Below are 24,301 nucleotides of genomic sequence, written 5' to 3'. Positions count from 1 at the left end.
ATATCTTTTGAAGAAAAATAAATATACCCCAAATACCATTTGTGCAAAAAAAGAAAAAAGAGAGACATGAACTTGTGAATGGCAAGATCCTGTTAGAATAGACAGACTTAACAGTAATTGCCCCTGGGGAAGAGGGCTGGAGATCTGGGTTATTAGCAGGGAGTCATACTTTTCTTTAAAGTATGAGACAGATGTTTATTACCACCTTTTCTAAAACCGTGTACAATTAAAATTTTATTTTAAAAGTTTAAATCTTCAAATTTCATGACTCTAACTTTTTAAATAACGCTTTTAAAATGTCTTGATTAACTCATTGCAAATTGTCTTTCAAAGCAAATGCATATTTTGAGCCTCAAATTGTGCACCTCTTCGTAGTGACAAGGACTAACCCCAAGTTGAGGACTGCTTTACCTGTGTCACGAAGCACACAGCACACTAGATTCGGGCATTACTTCCAACGCAGGATGCAAATAATAATCAAGGTACGATGACCAGAGTAGCATTAGGATTTGGACGTGGATTCGCTCCAGGCTTTCCCTTCTGCCAGGTGTGTGCGAGTCCACCAGCCTTGGGGTCCCCACTCCCCCACTGGGAAGACCCTGGGCCGCTGCAAGCAGAGACCCGGCGCCCCGGGCTGAAGCGATCCGCCCGCCGCCGCCGCCGCCGCCGCCGCCGCCGCCGCCCTGGGTCGCCGCCCAGCGCGTCGCGTCACTGGGCGCCGCGGGTGAGCACCTCCCATTGGCCGCGCCGCGGGGCGGAGGGGCCGCGACCCTTTCCGCCGGCCTGGGCCTGGCGCTCAATTTAAACACTTAACCTAAGCCACTGGCGGGCTCCGGAAACGAAACGAAAAGAAAGCCCGAGGTTCTCCCCGCGGGCCGCCCTCCGGGCCCGCCCTCTGCACGCTGCGCTCCTCGGTAAAGTCCCTTCTCCCGCCATTTGCCGCGGGGCTCTGGCCGGGCCCGCGCTCCGCGTGCAGAGGCCTGCGGCCACCCGGAGCGCTCGGCGGGCACGGCGGGCAGCATGGACCGCAGAGACGGGGCTTGCGGCCGGCAGCACGTGTTCCTGGTCCCAGGTAAACACGACCGCCCCGGGGCAGCGGCGCGCTCGGCCCGGCCCCTTGTCCCCCAACCGCCGCGCGGGAGCGCGCGCCGAGCGTCCGCGGGGGCGGCGCCCAGGCGGGTTCTCAGCGGCGGCCCCGGCGCGCGCACCCCGGCGGGCCCCCCTGTCCGCGCGCAGCCGAGGTACACCCCGCGCAGGCCCTGCGCGCCCCTCGGCCGCGCGCGCGGGACTCGAGTGTCTCTCGGAACACGTGGTTCTTCATTTCGGTTTCAAGTTCTGTATCTGTGCGTTTCAAAACCCGAGCTGGAAGCGCAAAAACCGACCGAGCGGATTTTCCCCCTTGGGGTTCTTTGTAGATCAGGTGGGCTGGAGACTGCGGCCCAGGCCAGCGGAGAGCGGCGCAGGTTCCGCAGTTGTCCGCTCCTGGGATGTAATTTGATACCCCTCGCCACTCGACAGCCGGCCAGGCATCTGGGACCTACTAGATCGGAACCGAGGATCCAGTAGACCCGCATCGGCCTGGAGGCTGTGGTGTCTTAACCCCATCCCTTCCCTGGGACAGGCCTTGGTTGGTGAGGCAGGAGGGAAGCTGTGTGGCAGGGGTTAGGACAAGGGTGATTCAAAGAGATTCAGGCAGGTAGCTAATGATGGGAGTGGTGGAACCTGCCTTTTCAGCCTCCCCGGGGTGATGATTCAGGGACCGCAGAGGCTTCGGATGATGGACATCAGTTGCCAGCCATGATTGGCATGAAGTGTCAGAATAAATGGAGTTGGGACCAGGGAGTGCAGGTCAGAAAGGTTTGGCCCTTTCATGGGATGATAGATTGATTTGATGACATAACATTGGATATAAGGAAAACCCATTGTTTTCAGTATCTAACTTGGAGACTTTATTCGGCAAATATGGTATTTTTCAAGTAAATGATACTCTGATAACAATATAGATGGCCATTAATCTAGATTTTTATGGTGGATATTGAAAATTGTTACATGACAATCTGTCGATATTTTTTGTGTTTTACTTTTTCTCCATTTGTAAAGAAGTATGCATATAGTAACATATACAAGTTTAAGCAGGTGCAACTCAATGAACTTTTCATATATCTGTACCCCTGTAAGCATTCCTCATGTCAAGACCTAGAACTTTTCCAGTAGGCTTCTCTTACCTGTTGCTGGATAGCCCCAGTAACCCCGCTGCTGACCTCTGTCACCAGAGGTTCCTTCTGCTTGTTGGGGTAAGTGTGTGTTCCTTGGTGCCAGGCCTCTCTCACTCAGCGTTACATCTGTAAGTTTCATCCATATTCTGTGTAGCAGTAGTCTGGTTTGTTGCTTCCTATGTGTCTTTATCATATGTATGTTCTTAATATTTATCTCGACTTCTGTGAATGGATATTTAAATTATTTCCTGTTTGTAACCATTATGAGTTACACTTCTAAGAACACTCTTTTTAGGAGGCTTTCTCAGCAGTGTAGACTTAGGAGTGGAATTGCTAGTCCTGGATACTGTATGTTCAGCTTTGGTAGATGCTGCTCAGCGGTTTTCCAAAGTGGTAGCACCGATTTCCACTCTCACTGGCCGGTTGCTGCACATCCTCAATGGAGATTTATAGTTTGTAGAGGAAAAGTTCATGCAAAGTTCAGGTCTTCACAGAATCCAGCAAAGGGCTACCCGATACATGCTTTACCGTAGAAAAATTCTCACTGTTGTCACATTAGTTCAATGAGATTTTAATGATGGGACTCATTAAGAATCAAGTGGGTTATTTTTCTTCAGATGCACGTAATGACTGAGAATAATTCGAGTTGCTTATCTTGTTCTGTTTAGTCAGTACGGACATTTTCATTCTGGGTTTTTTTTTTTTCAGGTTTATTTATTTATTTATTTATTATTACTCAATGAGTTTATTACACTTGTAGTTGTGCAATGACCGTCACAATCCAATTTTATAGGATTTCCATCCCACAACCCCAGCGCATCCGCCGACCCCTGACCTGTCTCCTTTGGAAACCATAAGTTTTTCAAAGTCTGTGCATCAGTATCTGTTGTGCAAAGAAGTTCATTGTGTCCTTTTTTCAGATTCCACATGAGTACTGACATTTTCATTCTTAAAGTATGTTTGTGTCCTCATCACATTAAACGTAAAAACCTTTAAGGTAATTATTGATTGCATCTCTGGAAGTTGTAGGTTTAATACGTCTACTGGCTGGTGGCAAGAGGAGTTTCAGTCCAGTTCCTGTTCAGAGCTGAGCCCGTACTGTGGCCTCTGAACTTTTTGGAGGAGGCTGAGCCAGCTGTTAAGGAACTGTTAAAAAGCACAGTGTATGTGGTTAGGCAGGCGGTTTGGAGACAGAACTTGAGCTTCTAGTGCCTGTAATTCCTCTAGCTGGCCTTTACTGCCACCTGCAGGCTGTGGGGGTACAAACACTGGTGTTTGATAAGTAACTGCTGTGCCACTGTGCTTCTCAAACATGAGGGCATCAGTCACTGGGGAGCTGGGTACCATCCCCAAAGTGTCTGATTTTGTACATCTGGAGTGGGGGCTGAGAATGTACGTTTCTAGCAAGTTCCCCAGTGATGCTGATGCTGCTGGTCGGAGGACACCCCTAGGAACCACTGCAGTAGCACCAGCCCTTGGGAGCTAGGAACGGCCAGTCTCAGGCTTCGCTGTCTTTATGGTGGACCAGAATTACCAATGGCAGGGCAGTGCATGTCGGCACAGGGTACGAGGCCCATCTCCACACACATATTTGTTGTTCTTTCCAGCAGGTGGGAATTTGGCCCCAGTAAGTTGTACATTTGAGAGGAGGAGACTCTACCCTGTCATGGGGCTGTGTTATATCCTGAAGGACATGGTAAAGTATTTATTCATTAGTTAGGTCTCTTTTCTGCTGGTTTTCAGTTTGTCTGGAGAAGTCCAATATCCCAGAAAAACAGAAGCTAAAACATGAGAGAGATACTTGTAAGGTACTTAGACATGGGGCCGTGATTTTCGGAGCCCAGTTGAGACAGTACTGCCTCGCATTTCAGCAGGGTAAGCACTTTCTTGCAGTTTGGGATGGTCTTAAATGATTTTTCAGCAGAGCCTGGAACACTAGCCTATGTGCAGTTTTAGTTACCATAAGAGACCATGAACATGTCTACTTTTTGGAATAAGAGAGAAGTTTCCATTCCCTTTGCTGCTTTAAAAGTAAATGTTGAAGTCATATTTTTAATATTTTTTCTCTACTCCAAGTTTTGTACGTTTGTCACTTCTACTAAGTTGGAGTGGATGCCCCTGTGTGGACAGGCCAGCTGGGAACACGGGAGAGCGGATATGGGATATGTTGACTGCTGTGGCCGCCGAACGCCCTCACTTAGCCATTGCCAAGGAAGGTTAAAACATTGGAAAACCCTAACATTATGTGAGGGAAAGAGGAAGAAGGACAGAAATGATCTCAGGAACCACATAGACTGAATCAGCCACCTGATTAAAAAGCCCCCAGGTCAGGAAGTTCCCATCGCGGATCAGCATAACAACTTGACTAGCGTCCATGAGGACTCAGGTTTGATCCCTGGCCTTGCTCAGTGGATTAAGGATCTGGCATTGCCCTGAGCTGTGGTGCAGGTCGCAGACATGGCTTGGATCTGGCGTGGCTGTGTAGGCTGGCAGCTGCAGCTCCTATTCGACCCCTAGCCTGGGAACCTCCACATGCCACAGGTGCGGCCCTAAAAAGAAAGAAGAAGAAAAAAAAGCCTCCAGGTCGAACTGGACTTTAGATCACATCTTCAACCATAGACAAGTTTGACGATAAAGTTACTCCCTTTTGTTTTATGAAAATAAACATTTAAAAGTGTTTTAGGGAGAGTGTATTTCTTACTTTTTCTCCCACAGACATCATGAGTAATGCCAGGTTTGGGGGGTAGAGGGTGGGTTACTCCCTGGGAGATAATAATTCCAGGCCTGCCTGCCTCAGACATTCCAAATACAGCAAGGACCCTTTCACGGGAGGGACCACCATCATCACAAATTGTGTCAAATTTGTCTCGCCACAGGGAACGCAGTAGATCTGAAAGCATTGTATGCCTGCAGGCGTTAGAACTGTATTCTAATTAAAGCATTAAAAAAGAGATCAAATTTAAAAGGAAAAATTAATCTTCCTGTTGAATGATGGAGAAAATTTGTATTAATCTTATTTCTGATTAGAGACTTGTAGCTTTTTAATAAGCCCACCAAAAGCACCTCTTGTTTGAAAGAAAAGTAAATGTTTTAAATATATAGCAGAGGAAGAATTCCTATAGACCCAAATGACTTTTCAGTAACCTTAAAATAAGCAAAACCGAGAGCCTGTGGTCATCTCGGAAGAAGAACACAAGTGGGTTTTTCGGTTCTTTGTCAGCACTCCTTGTCGGTAGGTATGTTCCTGTTTAGAAATGTATTCATGGGCCGAGAGCCTCCCTACATTCAGAAGAGCTTTTTCCCCCCGGGAGGCACCCGTGCAGACCTTGGGCAGCGATAGGGAATTCAAGTGCTGACTTGAGACAGCCTCTGAATAGTGACGCTCAGCTTCTAGGAAGATTTGTCATTTACTGACTGCTCTCCTGCAGGCCGGCAGCAGTGAGGGAGCGTCTGAGTTTCTAGCACGGTGTTTAACACTTTGTGCACAGATCCTGAATCCGGCTTTGTCTTCTGAAACGTTTTAGGCGAGAACCCGACTGACCTTGCTCAGAGGGCCGCTCACTCAGCCTGCTCCCCTCACAATGTGAGCGTGTTTTCAGGCGGATCGACGGGACCAGCCGCCAGTTGGCATGATCAGACTATTTCCGGAGCCTGATCTTGCCCTGCTAATAATGGTTCCCAAAGACCCCAAACATTTATAAGTCAGAATTCATGACTCCCACATATTTATCCTCCAGGCAGAGAAAAATCATCAAAGGAAAGTAAAAAATGTTCATGATTTTTTTTTTCACTTGAATGACAGAATTGGGGCTGCGTGGGTTGCCCCCATGTCCTCTGAGCTTTGACCATCATGTTAAGAACCAACCAGCTCATCAGTGTTCTCAAAAGCCTGGCTGTAATAAAACACACCTAAACGAGACTTAGGCTGTTGACAAGCTCCTTGCGTCCTCCGCGGCCTCATCTCTGCAGTGGGGAGAACAGGACGAGTGTCAGAGGCTTGTTGTCCACTGGTCATTGGTTGGAGTTACACCTGAGCTCTCCCCTGCACCCCGAGCTCCTAAACATCCCCGAAGCCTTTGCCCCCCGCCCCCACTTCCATCCAGACTCTACCCTTTATTCAAGGCTTCATTCAGCTTTAGTTTCCATGAAGCGAAGCCATTTGTATGTATGAATTTCATTGTTCTTTTTCTCTTTCTGCCTTTATTTCACTGTGTATTCTTACTGCCTGCTTACTGGAACACTCACTAGAACACTTAGGGATGCTTCTCTTTCTTTGAATGCCCGTGACTTTGTGTCTGCCCCAACCCCTGCCCGCTCCTCCGTGTTCTTTGCTTGGCAAATGTCGTCTTTCCTTTATCCTCAGTGTGGCTGTCACCTCCTCCAGGAAGCCTTCCCCTGGAGCCTCTCCCCCTTTTAGTGTGCAAGTCGGTGGTACCTCTTTGACCACCTTCACATTTCATCGTGGTTATTCACTGTCATCTTTGTATGAATCTGTATTGAATGCCTAGGACATGCCCGTAGCTGGGGAGAGTCCAGGCACGTTAGCTTCTTAGCGGTGGGCTCTTTGGCCTTAAGCTTCAGAGTTCATCCTTGCCTGGGGCCTCTGACAGGACACAGGACTTTCAGCCTTTTTGTTTAGAGGTCCTTTATATTTACTTTTAAGGTCGCCTTTAAAAGTGATTTTCTGTTCTGGTATGACTGCTACACGGGAGTGGGTTTTCTGGTGAAAGGGTCTGGTCTGCTCTGAGCCTGTTTGTTACCTGCCTTGAAACAGCTAGAATCCACGCTGGCTGAGATCTTTCCAGACAGAGCTGATTTCCCTGTGAGGGCCTGAAGTCCCAACATTTGGCTCTCTGCCATGATCAATTGTTCTTTTAATCTCAGTTTTGACCGTTTAACTCTTAAATTACACATTTTGGGCCCAGAGATTTTTTTTCTCAAAAAAAATTTTTGGGCTGCACCTGCAGTATTTGGAAGTTCCCAGGCCAGGGATCAAACCCAAGCCACAGCGGTTACCTCAGCCATAGCAGAGACAAAACCAGATCCTTAACCAGGGAATTCTAATAATTTTTTCATTAGATCAGTAGTACATACCCAGTGTAGAAAAATATACAGAAGGACTTGTCCATCATCCTGCCACCCAAAAATAACAATTTTGGTAGTATTTTCCCAGTTTCTTTATGTTCTGTATATCATAAAATGAATTCCTGTGTTCTTAAGTGTTTTTCTCATTTTTCTATTTCTGCCTTTCTTTCACTGTTTATTCTTATTTCTTATTTGGTGGCACACTAAGTAAAACACTCAGGGATATTGAGATCACTCAAGAGTACTATCTGTTTTCTGGGAGTTTCCGTTGTGGCACAGTGGTTAATGAATCCGACTAAGAACCATGAAGTTGCGAGTTCAATCCCTGGCCTTGCTCAGTGGGTTAAGGATCCGGCGTTGCCGTGAGCTGTGGTGTAGGTTGCAGACGCGGCTCGGATCCCATGTTGCTGTGGCTCTGGCGTAGGCCTGTGGCTACAGCCAGTGGCTGCAGTTCTGATTAGACCTCTAGCCTGGGAATCTCCATATGCCACGGGAGCGGCCCAAGAAATGGCAAAAAAAAAAAAAAAAAAAAAGACCAAAAAAAAGAGTACTATCCGTTTTTGTTTACTATACTTCCACATAGAATTAGAGAAAGATGTTTAAACTGATTTAATGGAGAGCTGGGGGGCTGAAATTTTTTTTTTTCTTGATCTTGATAAAGACAAACTCAGACAGTAACATTAATAAAGAGATTCTCTGACAAAGAGAATCTGCAGGTCATACTTTGAGCATTAAAGAGGCTTGTTATGAGTTTATTTATGTTGTAACAAACATACCAAATAAGAAGTACTGCTTCACAGAGTAGGCAGTACGTATTTGGAATGGATTATCTTTTTGTTTTGTTTTGTTTTTTGTCTTTTCTAGGGCCACAGCCACAGCAACGCGGGATCCAAGCCACGTCTGCAACCTACACCACAGCTCACGGCAACGCCGGATCCTTAACCCACTGAGCGAGGCCAGGGATCGAACCCGCAACCTCATGGTTCCTTAGTCGGATTCGCTAACCACTGAGCCACAGCGGGAACTCCTGGAACGGATTATCTTTAAGAGTGGATAAAAACTAAAAGTATAATCAGATGCAAGAGAAATGAAGATAAATTCACAGACCCTAATGAACTTACTGGCAAGCTAGGATGTTTTGAAAGCCGTTTGAGGTTGAATTTTTGCGGACAAGCATGGCTCCCTGCAGATGACTTTGGTGTGTTTGCCACAAATCGGATGCCAGTTTGAATGGACCATGAGTCTGCCTTAATATGGAAATTACTCTTTCTTTGGTGTGAGGCCAATGCACCCTGATTGTGTGTTAGGAAATCTGACTTACGCATCTTTGGGACTTCTTAGCAAGGCCACGTGTTCCTAGGAAGGGCTGGCTATGTTGCGGGGAGGGTGGCAGGGTGTCGGGGTGGCAGAGAGCTTACGGACATCCTGGAGTAGGTGTTGCAGCACCGGGAGGCTCAGGGTTTCTGCTTCTCTGTGTGTCAACGTCCTCTTCTCAAACAGGCTGCACACCCCCTGCACCCAAGCCTCAGACCCCCCGAGAGGTCTGCGGGGAGACGCCGCCCCTCTTCTTTAGGTTCTCCCTTTACACGTTCAAGACAGCCTTCTGAAGAGCCCCCTGGGATCCCTTGTGACCCTGGCGTCCACAGGCGGTGGGCAGCGGCTGGGGAGGGGCGGGCTCCACTGCCAGCCCCGGTGGGAGAGGGCGGTGGCAGGGGATGCTGAGGGAGGGCGCACTTTGTCCAGAAGAAGCCAGAGGTGGGGGGGCGGGGACAGAACGAGAGCCACCACTGTCTTCTCTCGCCAGGGAAGCTGAGCTCCGGCTGGGAGGCTGAGCCGCATGTGACCCAGCCTGTGTCAGTCTAGTTATTGGTGCCATTTGGTGGAATGACATGGAGATATGGCCGAGGTTTGTGGTATGGAAAATTGAGTTTTGGCTCTAACTTACTCTCCTTCCCTCCTTTTATAATTTTCAGGGAGCCCGTCTCCTAGCCTGTATCTGTCATCCCTAATGGCATTGTAATATCCTCTGGTGTATGTTCTTTTTATTTGACCTTCACAATGACCTTGGAAAGTCGTCAACACGAGCTGTATTATTGCCATTTATAAGACTCAGAAAAGTCAAATAATCTGCTCAACACTCAATAGGAATTAAGTACCAAGGACTGTCAGCTGTCCCGAGTCCTCTAGGGCCCCTGCTCTGTGCCCAAGGCCACCGCGCTGACTGATACTGTCCTCGCCGCTGCTGGGAGATGGGAGGACCGGGAAGCCTGGGTTCCCTGTGGCATCAGTCTGATGAGCGGCAACCAGGCGCGCCCCCTCTACCTCCGTGAGCCGGCGCTGCTGTTAGTGGACATTCCAGTCGGGTCTGTCCTTTCTGCCTCTCCCGAATTTTCCTGCCTCTCTCTATGTTGCTGTTCTTCGTGGCTTTGAGTTAGCGACAAACCTGAAGCTTTGCCTCAGTTTCTCCTTCAGTACTCAGGCTATTCCTAGAAATAGGTCGTTGGTAGGTCAGCCCTAAAAGAAGGGAGGTTTTTATCTTCGGTGAATTCGGTGAAGCCAGTTTTTATTTTTTCTTCTAAACTGCAAAATGCAAAGATATTCTTAGAGGACTCCGTGCCTTGGAAATTGTTTTCCTAGAGCCTGCCGCTCTCTGGCTTCCTTGGTTTGCCTCCCGTAGCGTTTAAGGAAGCTGAGAGCTTCAGAGCCCGGGAAGTGCCCCGGGTCTCTTTGACGGCAGTGCTCACATCTCGGGGAGGGAGGCGTATAGTTATTAGTGAAGTGAGCATTCCTGGGAGCAGCACGTAACTGGAAAATCATGCTGATTTGTGCTGTGCGCATCGTCTCTGTGTCCTGGCAGAGCCTTCCCAAGGAGCGCTCTCTGGCAGTCCGGCAAAGGGAGCTGGGGTCCAGACAGATTCTAACGGCTGAAGTTGAAGAAAATGAACTAGGACCTACTTAGGACACAGTATTGCAGAGCGTGAGAGTGATAATCTCATTTTTTTTTTTTCTTCTATTGGTTCTTCTTAAGAAGCCTGACTGGCCTTGATACGGTATCTAAAACTAAAATGAGTGGTGCTTTGAGGTCTCTTCTTTCTTCTCCCTGTCACAGTGGGTGTGTTTCTCAGAGCTTATCTGCTCTGTGCCAAAAATCAGCCAGGGTCACGAACAAATGCCCAGTTGCTTCCAAGTCCTAAGAACACTTGGAAAAAAGGTGTCTTGCCTCTCTCTTGCCTCATGTCTTTAAACTTTAAATGATAGGAGAAACTTGTCTCAGCCAAGAGAAGGATAAGAAAGAACCGCCAAGTTTAAAAACTAGTTGATGAGTAGCTTCCCATCCAGGTATACCAACCTAGACTGTGTAGTCTGCAGATGGAAAATAATGTTCTATTTTGGCTTATGCAATACTTCATGAGCGACTTTTCAGAATTGCTGCATTGTCAAGAATACGCCTTGATATGCACTGTGTACGCTAATTTTTAAGCATTAAAGTGTCACCACTAGGAGTTCCCATCGTGGCTCAGTGGTTAGCGAATCCAACTAGGAACCATGAGGTTGCGGGTTCAATCCCTGGCCTCGCTCAGTGGGTTAAGGATCTGGCGTTGCCGTGAGCTGTGGTGTAGGTTGCAGATGCGGCTCGGATCCCACGTTGCTGTGGCTCTGGTGTAGGCTGGTGGCTACGGCTCCAATTAGACCCCTAGCCTTGGAACCTCCATATGCTGCAGAAGCAGCCCAAGAAATGGCAAAAAGACCACAAAAAAAAAAAAAAAAGTCACCACTAAGTGGGGGCAGAGAGTATTTGCAGCTGTGCATAGTATATCATAATTGCCAATAGAAAGATCAGTTTTCCTTTTTGCCTTTGGTCAAACTTGACTTTATCTGAAAACCTTCTTTTATATGTTTTTTGTTTGTTTGTTTTCATTTTTTTTGCTTTTTAGGGCCGCACCCATGGCACATGGAGGTTTCCAGGCTAGGGGTCGAATAGGAGCCTACACCACAAGTACAGCTACAGCAACCTAGGATCTGAGCCGCATCTGCGACATACACCACAGGTCAGGGCAACGCCGGATCCTTAACCCACTGAGCGAGGCTAGGGATTGAGCCCACAACCTCAGGGTTATTACTAGTCAGATTCGTTTCTGCTGCACCTCGACGGGAACTCCTTTTTATGTATTTTTTGATCCTGTCTTTTTCTTTCTCAATTTACTCCCCACCCCCTCTGCTTCCTTCGGTGGCACCCCTGGCAGCGTGGGCTACTGGCTGGATTGGAGTGGGGGCAGCTGAGATGCTCCGGTCTTCACTGAGGCGGACAGGACGGGGGGGAGAAATGAGTTTGAGATGTTGGTGTCACGGGGGAATGGCAATACCGAGAGTACTGCACTTCAGAGCTGTTCGAGTTTCGCGAGTTAAGAAGGATAGGACTTTAGGTTAAGAGTTTTTATGAAGTGCCAGTGTTTAAACCATTTGTTGCCCCGTTTAAATCTTGGCTCTCTATATGGTTGAGTAGCTCTAACGTTGGACAAATTTCTCATCTAAAAAAGTGGAAGTTACATGGTACCGACCCCAGAGATATTATGAGGATCATAGTCTGTAACTTACATCAGGACGGCTCGGGGTGTGTAGTAGATGCCTCACACGTATTCGCTGTTGTTTGTTATTTTACACTCACTGGTATGCTTTCTTGAAAGTGGGAACTCCCTCCTTGAGGTATTTAGATTGAGATGGCAAATAGGTGGAAGACTTGCTGCTGAAGTTAATGGTGAGTAGCGGGACATAAAACGGGATCTTTATGGAGAAGCTGCAAGAAGACTGCACAGAATTGGTTAGACATGAAAAACTCAAGTGGCAGGGCTGGAGATAATTGGGAAATCTGAAATGGCCAGAAAGACTGAATACCTGCTTCTGATTTGTCTGAATTTTTTCTGTTTTTGAAAAAGGACTCTTTTAGCCAGCAAGGCTTATGTCATCTCTTATGTAAAAGAAAACAGTCAAAAAAAGAAAGTATAAAGTTTATTCTTTTAAAAATATAATGTGAAGTCTTATTTTATTCAGCATGGTTTTGGAAGACTATATTTCACATGGGAAAATTTTCTAAATAAATGAAGTTTGGCTCATTAAGTAGAAAAACTTGCTTTTACCATTTCTTACTGGGCTTTTTCTAAAAACCAAACAATACACTCATGTAACATTTATCAAACATATTCCATGTACCAGAAACTCTGCTGGTTACTTTATTGTATGTTATCTTAATTTTGCACATAAAATGCATTATGTTCTGGCTCCTTAAAAAGAATATATAGCCCTGACTTTATTGCACTTTGCTTTATTGTGCTTTGCAGATCCTGCACTTTTTTCAAATTGACAGTTTGTGGCAACTGTTCTTTGGGTTAGCCTACTGACACCATTTTTCTAACAGCATTTGTTCACTTCATATCTCTGTCACATTTGGTAATTCTTAGAATATTTCAAACTTTTCATTATTGTATTTGTTATGTTGATCAGTTTTCTTTGATGTTACTATTGCTAAAAGATGATGACTCACTGAAGGATTAAATGACAGCGTATTTTAGCAATAAATATTTTTAAATAAGATATGTACATTTTAAAGATATAATGCTATTACACACTTAACAGACCACAGTATAGTATAAACATAACTTTTATGTGCACTAAGAAACCAAAACATTTGTGTGACTCACTTTATTGCCATGCTCGCTTATTATGGTGGTTTGACACTGAACCTTCAAGACCTCTGGTGTGCGCCTGTCCTGGGCCAATTAATCGCCTCCTAGAAAGCTGATTGTTAGCCCCTTTTGGTAGGTCTTTGCTTGGAATTCCTGACTTTTATACTTTGATCTTAATATTCCCTGCATATTCTTAAAATGTCCATGTAGCCAAGAGCAAGGAAACTGATTCTTAATTGCATGTTCTAGTCACTTTTACATATATTTAAACCCAAGAAAAACCTGTAAAATAATTATTATGCCCAGTTTTGTAAGTGAAATAAGTGAGGCAAGGAAAAGTTCACTATCTTGCCCAAGGTCACACTGCTGAGTAAAAAGGGGAGCTGGGATTGAAGCACGGCCCTCTCTGACTCCAGATCTTGTGTTCTTTCTATGCTGACATTATCAAAGAGATAGGTAGGCTTATGGGAGTTCCCATCGTGGCTCAGTGGAAAGGAACCTGACTAGTATCCATGAAGACGCAGGTCTGATCCCCGGCCCCGCTCAGTGGGTTAAGGATCCGGTCACAGTTGTGGCTCGAATCCCATGTTTCTGTGGCTGTGGTGCAGGCCAGCAGCTACAGCTCCAATTCAACCTCTAGCCTGGGAACCTCCATATGCTGCGGGCGTGGCCCTAAAAAAAAACCTAACTAACTAACTAACTAAATAAAGGCTTATGGAGGAAAACCCTTCTCTGTCCTCCCACTCCCACTTTTCTGATTTGTTCCCATTATTCTAAAAGCAGATTTTCTCCCCTCATTAAATTAGCTATCTTTGTACTGGATGCAGGTAAAAGTGAGAGAAAAAAATGGAGCTTCCAAGCTTGGTGGGTGAGGAACTAGCTCATGGGATGACCCAGGGTTTTCCAAGTTTAAATGAAAACTTAAAAACTCTTTAATTTTTTACAGAGCCTTTAGTTTATAGTCAAAAGTAATTTTGTGTGCTTAAGGGACACATGAAATCGTCAACTAAGAAATCTATTAGAAGTATCATGGCACAGTGAGACGCCAGCGTCACATGCTATCACTGACATGTGGAATCTGAAAAAAAGAACACAATGAACTTCTTTGCAGAACAGATACTGACTCACAGACTTTGAAACACTTACGGTTTCCAAAAGAGACAGGTTGAGGGGTGGGGGAATGCTCTGGGGGTTGGGGATGGACATGCTATAAAACTGGGTTGTGATGCAACTATAAATGTAGTAAAATTCACTGAGTAATTAAGAAAAAAGAAGTATCATAGCAATGTGAGATAGTTTTTCATACGAAGCCTTCAAAATCTGGTGGGGGTAAATCCACCCCTCCGTAAAAGCAATGAAAGCATTGGCAAAGACGGCCAAATCAACTTTTTAAGAACTCTCGAAATTAGCCAAAGCCTTCCAGCAATCGGAGGCGTGTTTATTCAAGAAAAACTGCTGAATCTCACTGAGCAGGCATTGCAACTTGAACTACTCCCACCTCCCTTTGCTCAGGTCTGCAGTAACCTTGAAAGTCAGCAGCCTTGCGATCATGGGCAGGCCTTGTTTGGAGCTCCTCAAAGCAAAGTCCCATTCCCAGAGCATTGTCCCTGGCTGACCTATCTTGTAGCTCCTTGGAAAAGCCTCGTTCACAGGGCGTTGTTGTCATTTGACCTGATTGGAGCTCACAACTTGCTCTGCAAGAAAACCCTGACCTGAAGGCCTTTGTCAGAAACAATCAGTGGCAATTAATACTCAGCTGCTGAGCGGGCAGTACCAGTCGGGGAAACAAGAACCTGGCCAAAATCTTAAAAGGAAGATATGAGACTAAGGTCTGCGTAAAAGGCTTTGAAAAACTCTGACATACTCCTAGGGAATTAGAAGGCTGTGTCTGCATGCCTAGGAAAGGCCCGAGAGGGCGCTAATCTCTCACCTCTGACCCACCTTGAGGACCCAGGGAAGCAGTAAGCAAAAGCTAAGGCCGAAGTTTAAATTGCCTGCGGGTTGAAGGCGTGCCCCAACACATACGCAGATCCCTTCAGCAAATGTTGGGAGACTTTCTGCTTCAAAACATTTAAGGAAATCTCAGACCCATCATTAGCTAACTGCTAAGCTAACTGAGACATCAGTGGTTAATAAACACTACAGGTTATAGAGATCACAGGGTTAGTCAGAAATGTCACTAAACAAACAAATTACAGCAGCTGCAGTGATGACCAAAAAGCAGCAACAGTAAATCTTGCAGAGTTAAGGAAAGGGAGTCTGATATCCAGAATTGTTTCATTTATTATTATTTTGTCTAAAATGTCCAATTTTCAATAAAAGATACGAGACATGTGGAGATACAAGAAGTATGCCTCATACACAGGGGAAGGAAAGGCATCAATAGAAACGGCCCCTGAGGTGGTCAAGATGTTGGACTTACTCTGTAAAGATTTTAATCAGCTGTTATAAAAATATGCTCCAAGAATTGAGCCAACTGTGTCTAAAGAATTAAAGGAAAGTGTGAACAATGACTTCTCACAAAATAGAGTAAGTATATCAATAGAGAAATTACAAAAGAATATATAAATTATGGTGCAATAACTGAAACAAAATTTGATGAGCAGACTCAACAACAAATTTAAGCTGGAAGAGGAAAGAAACAGCAAAGTCAATGATAGATCAGTTGAGAGTATCCAGCCTGAGGAACAGAAAGAAAAAAGAATGAAGAAAACTGAAAGTCTCAGAGACCTGCAGTACACCGTCAAGTATACCAATATATTTATAAAGGGAGTTCCAGAGGGGAAGAGAAGGAGAAGTGGGGGTGGGCATTCAAATAATTAATGGTGAAACACTTCCCAAATTTGATGGAGAGTAATCTACAGGCTCGAGAAGCTCCATAAACTCCAAAGGGATAAGCTGAAGGAGATCCACACCTACTCACATCATAGTCAAACTGTTAAAAGACAAACACAAGGCGAGAATCTTGAAAGCATCGAGAGAAAGTGACTTGTCAAGTACAGAGAGATTAACAGCTCCCTTCTCATTAGAAAGCATAGAGGATGGAAGTCAGCGGGATGACACATTCGAGATGTTTAAAGAAAAACCCTCAACCAAGGATGCTGTGTCTGTCAACTGCGGAATCTAAGGCATTCCCAGATGAAGAAAAACTGAGAGAATTCATCACCAACTGAACTGATCCCTGAAAATCGTAAAAGGAGTCCTTTAGATTGAAAGGAAAGGTCACTAGATGGTAACCTGAATCCCCATGAAGACTGGAGATGACTGGTAGAGATGAATACCTAGAGAAATGTAAAAGGAATTACAAATGTATTTTTATTTGTAACCCTTTTCTCCTCCCTGAGTAAAATACAACTTCATGAGGCAATAGTTATGTAATATGTATGCTGATAATAGTACAGAGGAGGGGGAAGGAAAAGTAATACATTGCAGGAAAATTTCTTTATGCTGTTGAAATTTTCAAGTTGTTTTAATCTGAACTCCATTCTTGTAAATTAAGATGCTAACTGTAATTCCCAGGAAAACCACAAAGAAAATAACTCCCCCTCAAAATATAGTAAAAGAAACAACAAGGAAATTAAAATTGTGCTCTAGAAAATATCTGACTAAAGAAGACAGTAATAGGGAGTTCCTGTCGTGGCTCAGTGGTTACGAACCTGACTGGCATCCATGAGGACGCAGGTTCAATCCCTAGCCTCACTCAGTGGGTTAAGGATCTGGTGTTGCCGTGAGCTGTGGTGTAGATCGCAGATGCAGCTTGGATCCTGCATTACTATGGCCCTGACGGAGGCCAGCAGCTACAGCTCCGATTGGACCCCTAGCCTGGGAACCTCCATATGCCGTGGGAGCGGCTCAAGAAAAGGCAAAAATACAAAAAAAAAAAAAAAAGAAGTCAGTAATAGAGGAAAAGAGGAACAAAAACAAACACATGACATATAGAAAACAGAGCTAAATGGCAGATGTAGGTCCTACCTTAACAGTAATTATGTGAAATGTATGTGCATTAAACATTTCTCTTCGAAGGTAGAGACTGGCAGAATGGAGACTCAGGGAACATGATCCCTCCACGTGCTGCCTGTAGGATACACACTTTAGAGTCAAAGACACAAGTAGGTTCAAAATAAATGGATGGAAACAGACCACGCAAGCAGTAACCAAGGGAGAGCTGAAGTAGCTATACTAACATCAGATGACGTAGACTTTGATACAAAAATTGTTACTGGACAGAAAGAGGAATACATTATAATGATAGCAAGGTTAATATTAGGAAGATATAACCATTATAAACATATATGCCCCTAATGACCAAAAGTGCATGCACCAGAAACGGACAGAATTGAAAGGTAGTATAGTCAGTTGAACACCAGCAGCGGGAGATTTCAATAACCCATTTCCATGTGGATAAAACAACTAAGAGGACCATCATCAAGGACACAGACGACTTGACCAGCTCTCTGAACCGGAAAACCTAGAAGACGTACACACAACACTCCCCTCAACCACAGTCTCCAGAACAGACCGTCGTCCAGGCCGTAAAACAAACCTCAGTAAACTAACTTAAAAGGACTGAAATTATACAAAATATGCTCTCCAAAAATAGTGAAATGAAAACAGGCGATTAATAGAAGGAGATTTGGGGAATTCACAACTATGTGGAAATTAAACAACACACTTCTAAATAACCAATGGATCCAAGGAGAAATTATAAGGGAAACGATAAAGTACTTGAAGTAAGGAATGCAAGCAGAGCAGTGTTTAGAGCAAAATATATAGCTGTACATTCCTATATTTAACAAGAGGGAAGTTCTCAAATTTATAACGTAAACTTTCACCTTAAGAAACTAGAAAAAGAACAAACCAGACCCAAAGCTAATAGAGGAAAAGAAATAAAGATGAGAGAGAAAGTAGAGAGTAGAAAAGTAGCAGAAAAATCAATGAAGTCCAAGGTGGCCCTTTTGAAAAGATCAAAAAAAAAGCAAATCTTTAGTCCAAGAAAAAGAAGATTCAAATTACTAAAATTAGAAACAAAAGAGAGTTGGAGTTCCCATAGTGGCTCAGCAGTAACCAACCTGACCTGTATCCATGAGAACTAGGGTTCGATCCCTGGCCTTGCTCGGTGGGTTAAAGATCCGGCATTGCTGTGAGCTGTGGTGGAGGTCAAAAGACGCAGCTCAGATCCTGTGTTGCTGTGGCTGTGGTGCAGGCCGGCAGCTATAGCTCTGATTTGACCCCTAGGCTGGGAACCTCCATATGCCATGGGTGTAGCCCTACCAAAAACACACACCCAAAAGAAATCTTTCAGGGTATCACTAGTGATCTTAAAGAAATAAAGAAGAAACATAAGGGAATACTAAATACTATGAACATCTGTATACCAACAAAATAGATAATTTATAGGAAATGGATGATTATATGAAATGGATAAATCCCTAGAAATGCATAAACTAACTCAAGAAGAAATAGACAACCTGAACAGATCTCTAGCAGGTAAATAAATTAAATTGGTAAATTAAAACCTTTTCATAGAAAAAAGCCTACACAGAGATAACTTTACTGGTAAAAATCTAAACACTGAACAAATTAATACCAATTCTTTATAAACTTTTCCCCAAAAAATGTAAAAAGATAAAATACTTCCCAGTTCATCCTCTGAGGCTAGTATCAGCCTCATACCAAAACCAGAAAAAGATATCACAAGAAAACTAACATACTGATATCCCTTATAAACATAGATGCAAAACTTCTCAAAAAGTAGCAAACCAAATCCAGAAGTATGTGGAAAGGGTTATACACCATGACCAAGTGGGATTTATCCTAGGTATACAGACTTGCTTCACCCTGCTAAAATCAACCAATATGATACACTGTTTCAAGAAAACAAAGGCCCCAAACCACATAATCCTCTCAATAGCTACAGAAAAAGCATTCAGGAAAATCTAATACTCTTTCATGATAACAAGCACTCAGGAAATTAGGAATAGGAAACTTTCTCAGTCTGTTAAATGGCATTTGTTAAAAACCAGTAGCTAATAATCATGCTAACACATTTCATATTTTAATACATTGAAATGAAAATATTTTAGATACATTGTGTTCAATAAAATATATCATTGAGGTTTTATTTTATCTATTTTGAATGTGGCTCCTAGGAAATTTGAAATAACAGTATGGCTCATATTTCCGGGATGCATTTTATTTCTGTTTGACAGTACTGTTCTGGACCCAGGGTCTCCAGGTTCTGGCAAATCTGAGTCCTCTTCCCTGCTCTGTAGGACTGGATGGCTGAGAGGTGAGGGCAGAACATGAGGATTGAGAGACGGGTGGAGAAGTCAGCAGGGGAAGGTGAAGGGTGAATTAAACGCACTCTTCCTGTGGGCACAGGGGCTTTGTTTTCTTCGCAGCTGTATCCTCAGTGCCTGGAATAGTAAAATGTAATAGAATCAATTTCAGTTAAGAGGATAGTGTTTGTTGCTAAATGGTTATTTATTTGACATCTGATATTTGCTGTGGGTACATAGAATCTAGAAAATGAGAACACAGTTCAGTGAGCAGCAGACATGGCATCTGATAATCATCCAGCCGTGAGACAAGACGCCTCGGAGGACAGGAGGAACCAGGCAGCAGTGGTTGCCATTTGACAAAACGGGTTTGTTGTTGCAGGGTGATTTTAGAGTGCAAGACACAGTCTTTGCCTAACAATTTTTTTTTTTCATATTTAGGGAAAATACATTTCTATCTGAAGTCTGTACTTTATGTAAAATCACCTAATTTCCAAATGTTGGCACCCGGTTTCAAATTTTTTTAAATGTGCCTGTCAAACAAAACCCTCCTGTCCACTGGCTTTGTCCCAGGAGCCCACTAAGTATTTAGCAGGTAAAGTGGATACATACTTCCTTTGACTCCTAAGCCATCAAAGCAGAGCACTCAACCAGTGCCACACACGAAAAGCCTTCTCAGACATCTGTGATGTTCTCTCTCACAAGGTCTCAGTCCATGTATTTCTTCTTAGCATTGTTACATTTGCAGTCCACATCTGTGTGATTATTTAATTCACTGTCTCTTCCATGGAACATCCAGAAGCTCCCCATGGATGGGGCTGGATCTGTTTTTACTAGCCAGTAATTACTAACAAAATGAATGAATGAAGTAGGCAGGAGAGATTAATTTGAAATGCATTCTGGGAGTTGCCATTGTGGCTCAGTCGTTAAGGAATCCATCTAGGAACCATGAGGTTTCAGGTTCGATCCCTGGCCTCAGTGGGTTGGGGATCTGGCGTTGGCGTGGGCTGTGGCGTAGGTCGCACATGCGGCTCGGATCCTGCGTTGCTGTGGCTCTGGCATAGGCCAGTGGCTACAACTCCGATTTGACCCCTGGCCTGGGAACCTCCGCAGGCCGCATGTGGGGCCCTAGAAAAAGATTAAAAAGACAAAAAAAAAAAAAAAAAAAAAAAAAAGAAATGCGTTCTATAGTTAAAAGTGTATACTGTCTCACTTGGAATTCTGTGTTGAAAGATTGAGTCCAACAGCAAGTTGTTTTGTTGGCTCTAAGGAAAGATGACTTTTTTCCCTGCTATGTAGACATTTCAGTGTTATCTACACTAACATATCTCAAAGCATGTTTCAGAGAATTCTGGCATTTGCAGCAGAACACATTAATGTCAGTATTTATTTGTACTTGGTAATCCCAAAGTTCTTATAGTTGACATTTTAGGCTATAGCTAATCCTCTGGACTTATTGCCTTTCCTGGGAAAAATGGAAATAGTGCTTCCCTGGAATAGTTATTAAAAATATCTTTTTAAGATTTTGGATATTTGTAAAATTTGATTATTTTAAGCTCAGAGGAATGGGAAAGCTGAAGAAGAACTGGCAAGGATGACTAGAGCCAACGTTTTCTTAAAAAAAAGGAGGAAAAGAAACAAAAAATCAGTAATAATTCACCAACTTAAAGTTGAAAGATTTACTGTCATGCCAAAATAAAGTAAAGGCCATAGTGCTGAAACAGAGAGGTCACCTTTTCTATGCCTTGAGACAGAATGAAAAGAGATGCTGGAAAAGTGAGAAGCAGCAGGTGAGGAAAGGAGAGAAAACCACAACCCATTTTGGTTTTGTGGACAGGTTTTTAACAGAGCTAAACTTCAGCCTTTACATTTTCATAAGTTGCAGAAAGGAAAGTCTTAAAGATTTCTTAAAGTTGAATCTGTTTGGTTCTATTTATATAACATTCTCAAAATGACAACGTTTTTAGCGATGGAGAGCAGATTAGTGGTTGCCAGGGGTTAGAGATGGGGCAGAGGGCTCTGTGAGTTTTTACTTTGTTTATATCGAAACTGTGTGTTTATGATCATAAAGAATTAGGATTACTTCCTCCTGATCCTTCCATCATTATGAAGTGACCTTCTTTTTAATTCCTGGTGATAATTGTTATTAACGGAGCCACTGCATCTTTGTTTAATTAGTGTTATAGCAGGATAAGCACACTGTCTTCTATTTACTTCTTATCTACTTGGATCTTTCAATATAAAATAGGCAGCATGTCATTTTTATCTTGCGTTTTTATCCAGTCTGATGTTGTCTGCGTTTTAATTGGGATGTGATCTGTTTACCTTGTGATTATTGATATGGTTAGGTTTGAGTCTGTCATTGTGTCATTTGTTTTCATTTGGCTCATCTGTTCTTAGAACTTCTTTTACTCCTTTTCTGCTTTCTTTCGAATGGAGGCTTTTTGTGATTCTATTTCATCTCCTTTGCTGTCTTATTAATGACAGCATTTCTTTTGTTTGCTTTGTACTTTCACCGGCCGCCGTAGGGTTTGCTGTACACACATTTAAATGATCACATCTACCTGCAAGCGATACAGCGTCACGGCGCGCACAGTGTGAGAAACAGGATGGTATGTTTTCATTTCTCCCTTCTTGGGCTTCACGCGATGGTAGTCATGTTTTATTTATTCATATGTTATAAACCCTGCACTAAGTTGTTGTTCCTGCTGTTTAGTCAGTGATCTTTAAAGAGATTTAAATAAGAAAAAAATTCTTATACATTTACTCCTGCAGTCACCATTCCCAATGTTGTGCTCATTCTTTTATTTAGATTCATATTTTCATGAAGTATAAGGTTCCTTCTAGCAGAACTAGCCTTAGCTTTCCTTGTCCTGCGGTTCCATTGGTGGTCGTTTCTTTTAACCCTTGTGTGTCAGAAAAAGTCTGTTGATCACTTTCATTTTTTCAAAGGTATTTTCTCTGGGCTCATCAGGTTTTCTTTTAGTATTTCAAAGATGTTTCTCCATTGTCTTCTGGCTTGCATTGTTTCCAGTAAGAAATTTGCTATCACTTTTAGATAATTTTCTTTTTTTTTTTTAATTAAAGAATAGTTGATTTACAATGTTGGGCCAGTTTCTGCTGTTCAGCAAAGTGACTCGGTCATACATATTTATAAGTTCTTTTTGTTTTTTATGTTATTTTTCCATAAGATTTTTTTATTGCCTGTTTTGAACTATTGATTTTGATACATAATTTTCTCCCTGTTTCTCGTACTTAGTAAACTTGGATATGTGGGTTTATAGTTTTCATCAGATTTGAAAATATTTTGCCATACTTTCTTCAAATATTTCTTCTGCTTCCTCCCTCTTCTCTCTCAAGGATTCTAATCACACACATATTATTAGGATGCTTGAAGTTATCCCACAGTTTGCTAATACCCAATTTTATTTTTAGTTCTTTTTTTCTGTGTTTTCATTTTAGATAGTTGGGTTTTGTTTGTTTGTTTGTTTGTTTGTTTGTTTGTCTTTTTGCCATTACTGGGGCTGCTCCCAAGGCATATGGAGGTTCCCAGGCTAGGGGTCGAATCGGAGCTGCAGCCACTGGCCTACACCAGAGCCACAGCAACGCGGGATCCAAGCCACATCTGCGACCTACACCACAGCTCACGGCAACGCCAGATCCTTAACCCACTGAACAAGGCCAGGGATTGAACCCACAGCTTCATGGTTCCTAGTTGGATTTGTTAACCACTGACTGAGCCACGACGGGAACTCCTTAGATAGTTTTTTTCTATTGCTGTGTGTCTTCAAGTTCATTCATCTTTTCTTCTGCCATTAATCACATTTGGTATACATTTGTTTTTATCTCAACTTGGGTTTTTTTAAAAAATCTTCTATGTCTCAACTTTGTATGCCTGAGGGATACTGTTTTTAATCCTGTTCCTTGTAATATCTGTGTCCAATATCAATACCCCTCTCAATAATTGATTTATTTTTCTCATTATGGATCTTTTTTTTTTTGGTTTGTTTTTTACTTCTTTGAATGCCTAGTAGTATTTGACTAGACATCAGATGTGATTCTTACCTTTTCACAGATGAATTTTTTCATACTCTCATAAATAATCTTGAGCTTCATTCTGGAACACAGTGGAGGTACTCGGAAACAGTTTGATCCTTTTAGGTCTTTAAAATTAGTTCTTGGAGTTCCCACTGTGACTCCATGAGTTAAGGTCCCAACATTGTCTCTGTGAGGATGCAGGTTCGATCCCTGGCCTTACTCAGTGGGCTGCGGATCTGACATTGCCTCAAGCTGTGGTGGAGGTTGCAGATGTGGCTCGGTTCTGGTGTTGCCATGGCTGTGGCGTAGGCCACAGCTGCAGCTCCAATTCAACCCCTGGCCCAGGAACTTCCATATGCCACGGGTACGGCCATAAAAAGAAAAAAGCTAGTTCAGTAGGACCAGACTAAATGTTTTTAGTCTAGAGCTATTTGTCCTCTACTCCTGAAGCAAGACCCTTTGGCGTCTGCCCAATGCCCTCTGAATGAGGAGTTTTTCGCGTCTGGCTAGGAATGGACCCAATCCAGGGCCCTGAGTAAGTGTGAGGTACGCTTCTCTCATCTGTTCAGCTGGTTTTCCTCCTAGCCCTTGGTGGTTTCATCAGATGCATGCACCGATTTGTACTCTGCTGAGCTCTCATGCAGGACCTGTTCAGATCTCTAGGGTTTTCTTTCTTTGTAGGTGTCTCCTTTCCCGTATGCTGTGAGCTCTAGCCACAGTGTCCTGAGAACACTCCATGCCGTCTCTTCAACTTGGGGAGTCTTACCAGGCTTTTCACCTGTGTTCTCCTCTTCTTCACTATGGCCTGGAAACTCGCGGGACAGTCATTGGGGCGATCACAGGGCTCACCTCCTTTGTTTCCCATCTCTCAGAGATCACTCTGCTGTGTGGCTCAACCTCCAGTGTCGTGGAAATAGTCGTTTTGTATATTTTGTCTTTTTTTGGGGGGGGTGCTTCAGGTGGGGGCGAGGTGTAAATTAGGATTCTGTTATTCCATGTGGTT

General features: G+C 43.6%; 1 protein-coding gene across 8 annotated transcripts in view; it reads left to right on the top strand.

Moving 5' to 3' along the window:
- Nucleotides 1-756: 756 nt before the first annotated feature.
- Nucleotides 757-24,301, top strand: part of RNASEH2B (ribonuclease H2 subunit B) — an 84,480-nt gene continuing 60,935 nt past the window's right edge. For 5 of the 8 annotated variants that reach the window (XR_014818862.1, XR_014818863.1, XM_021065146.2 and 2 more), the window contains exon 1: nt 757-1,072. Coding sequence is in view for 3 of the 8 variants with exons in the window: in XM_021065146.2 (XP_020920805.1) it covers nt 1,021-1,072 (52 nt within the window). In the remaining 5 variants the exon portion in view is untranslated. 8 annotated transcript variants of the gene reach the window in all.

This window comes from Sus scrofa, chromosome 11, assembly GCF_054392235.1.
Source record: "Sus scrofa isolate SSC_HxYL_T2T_F1_AM1 chromosome 11, Sscrofa_HxYL_maternal_Yorkshire_Landrace_v2.0, whole genome shotgun sequence".
Classification (NCBI taxonomy): domain Eukaryota; kingdom Metazoa; phylum Chordata; class Mammalia; order Artiodactyla; family Suidae; genus Sus; species Sus scrofa.
The sequence above is the reverse complement of the archived record's forward strand: the minus strand, read 5'-3'. Positions and strand labels throughout refer to the sequence as shown.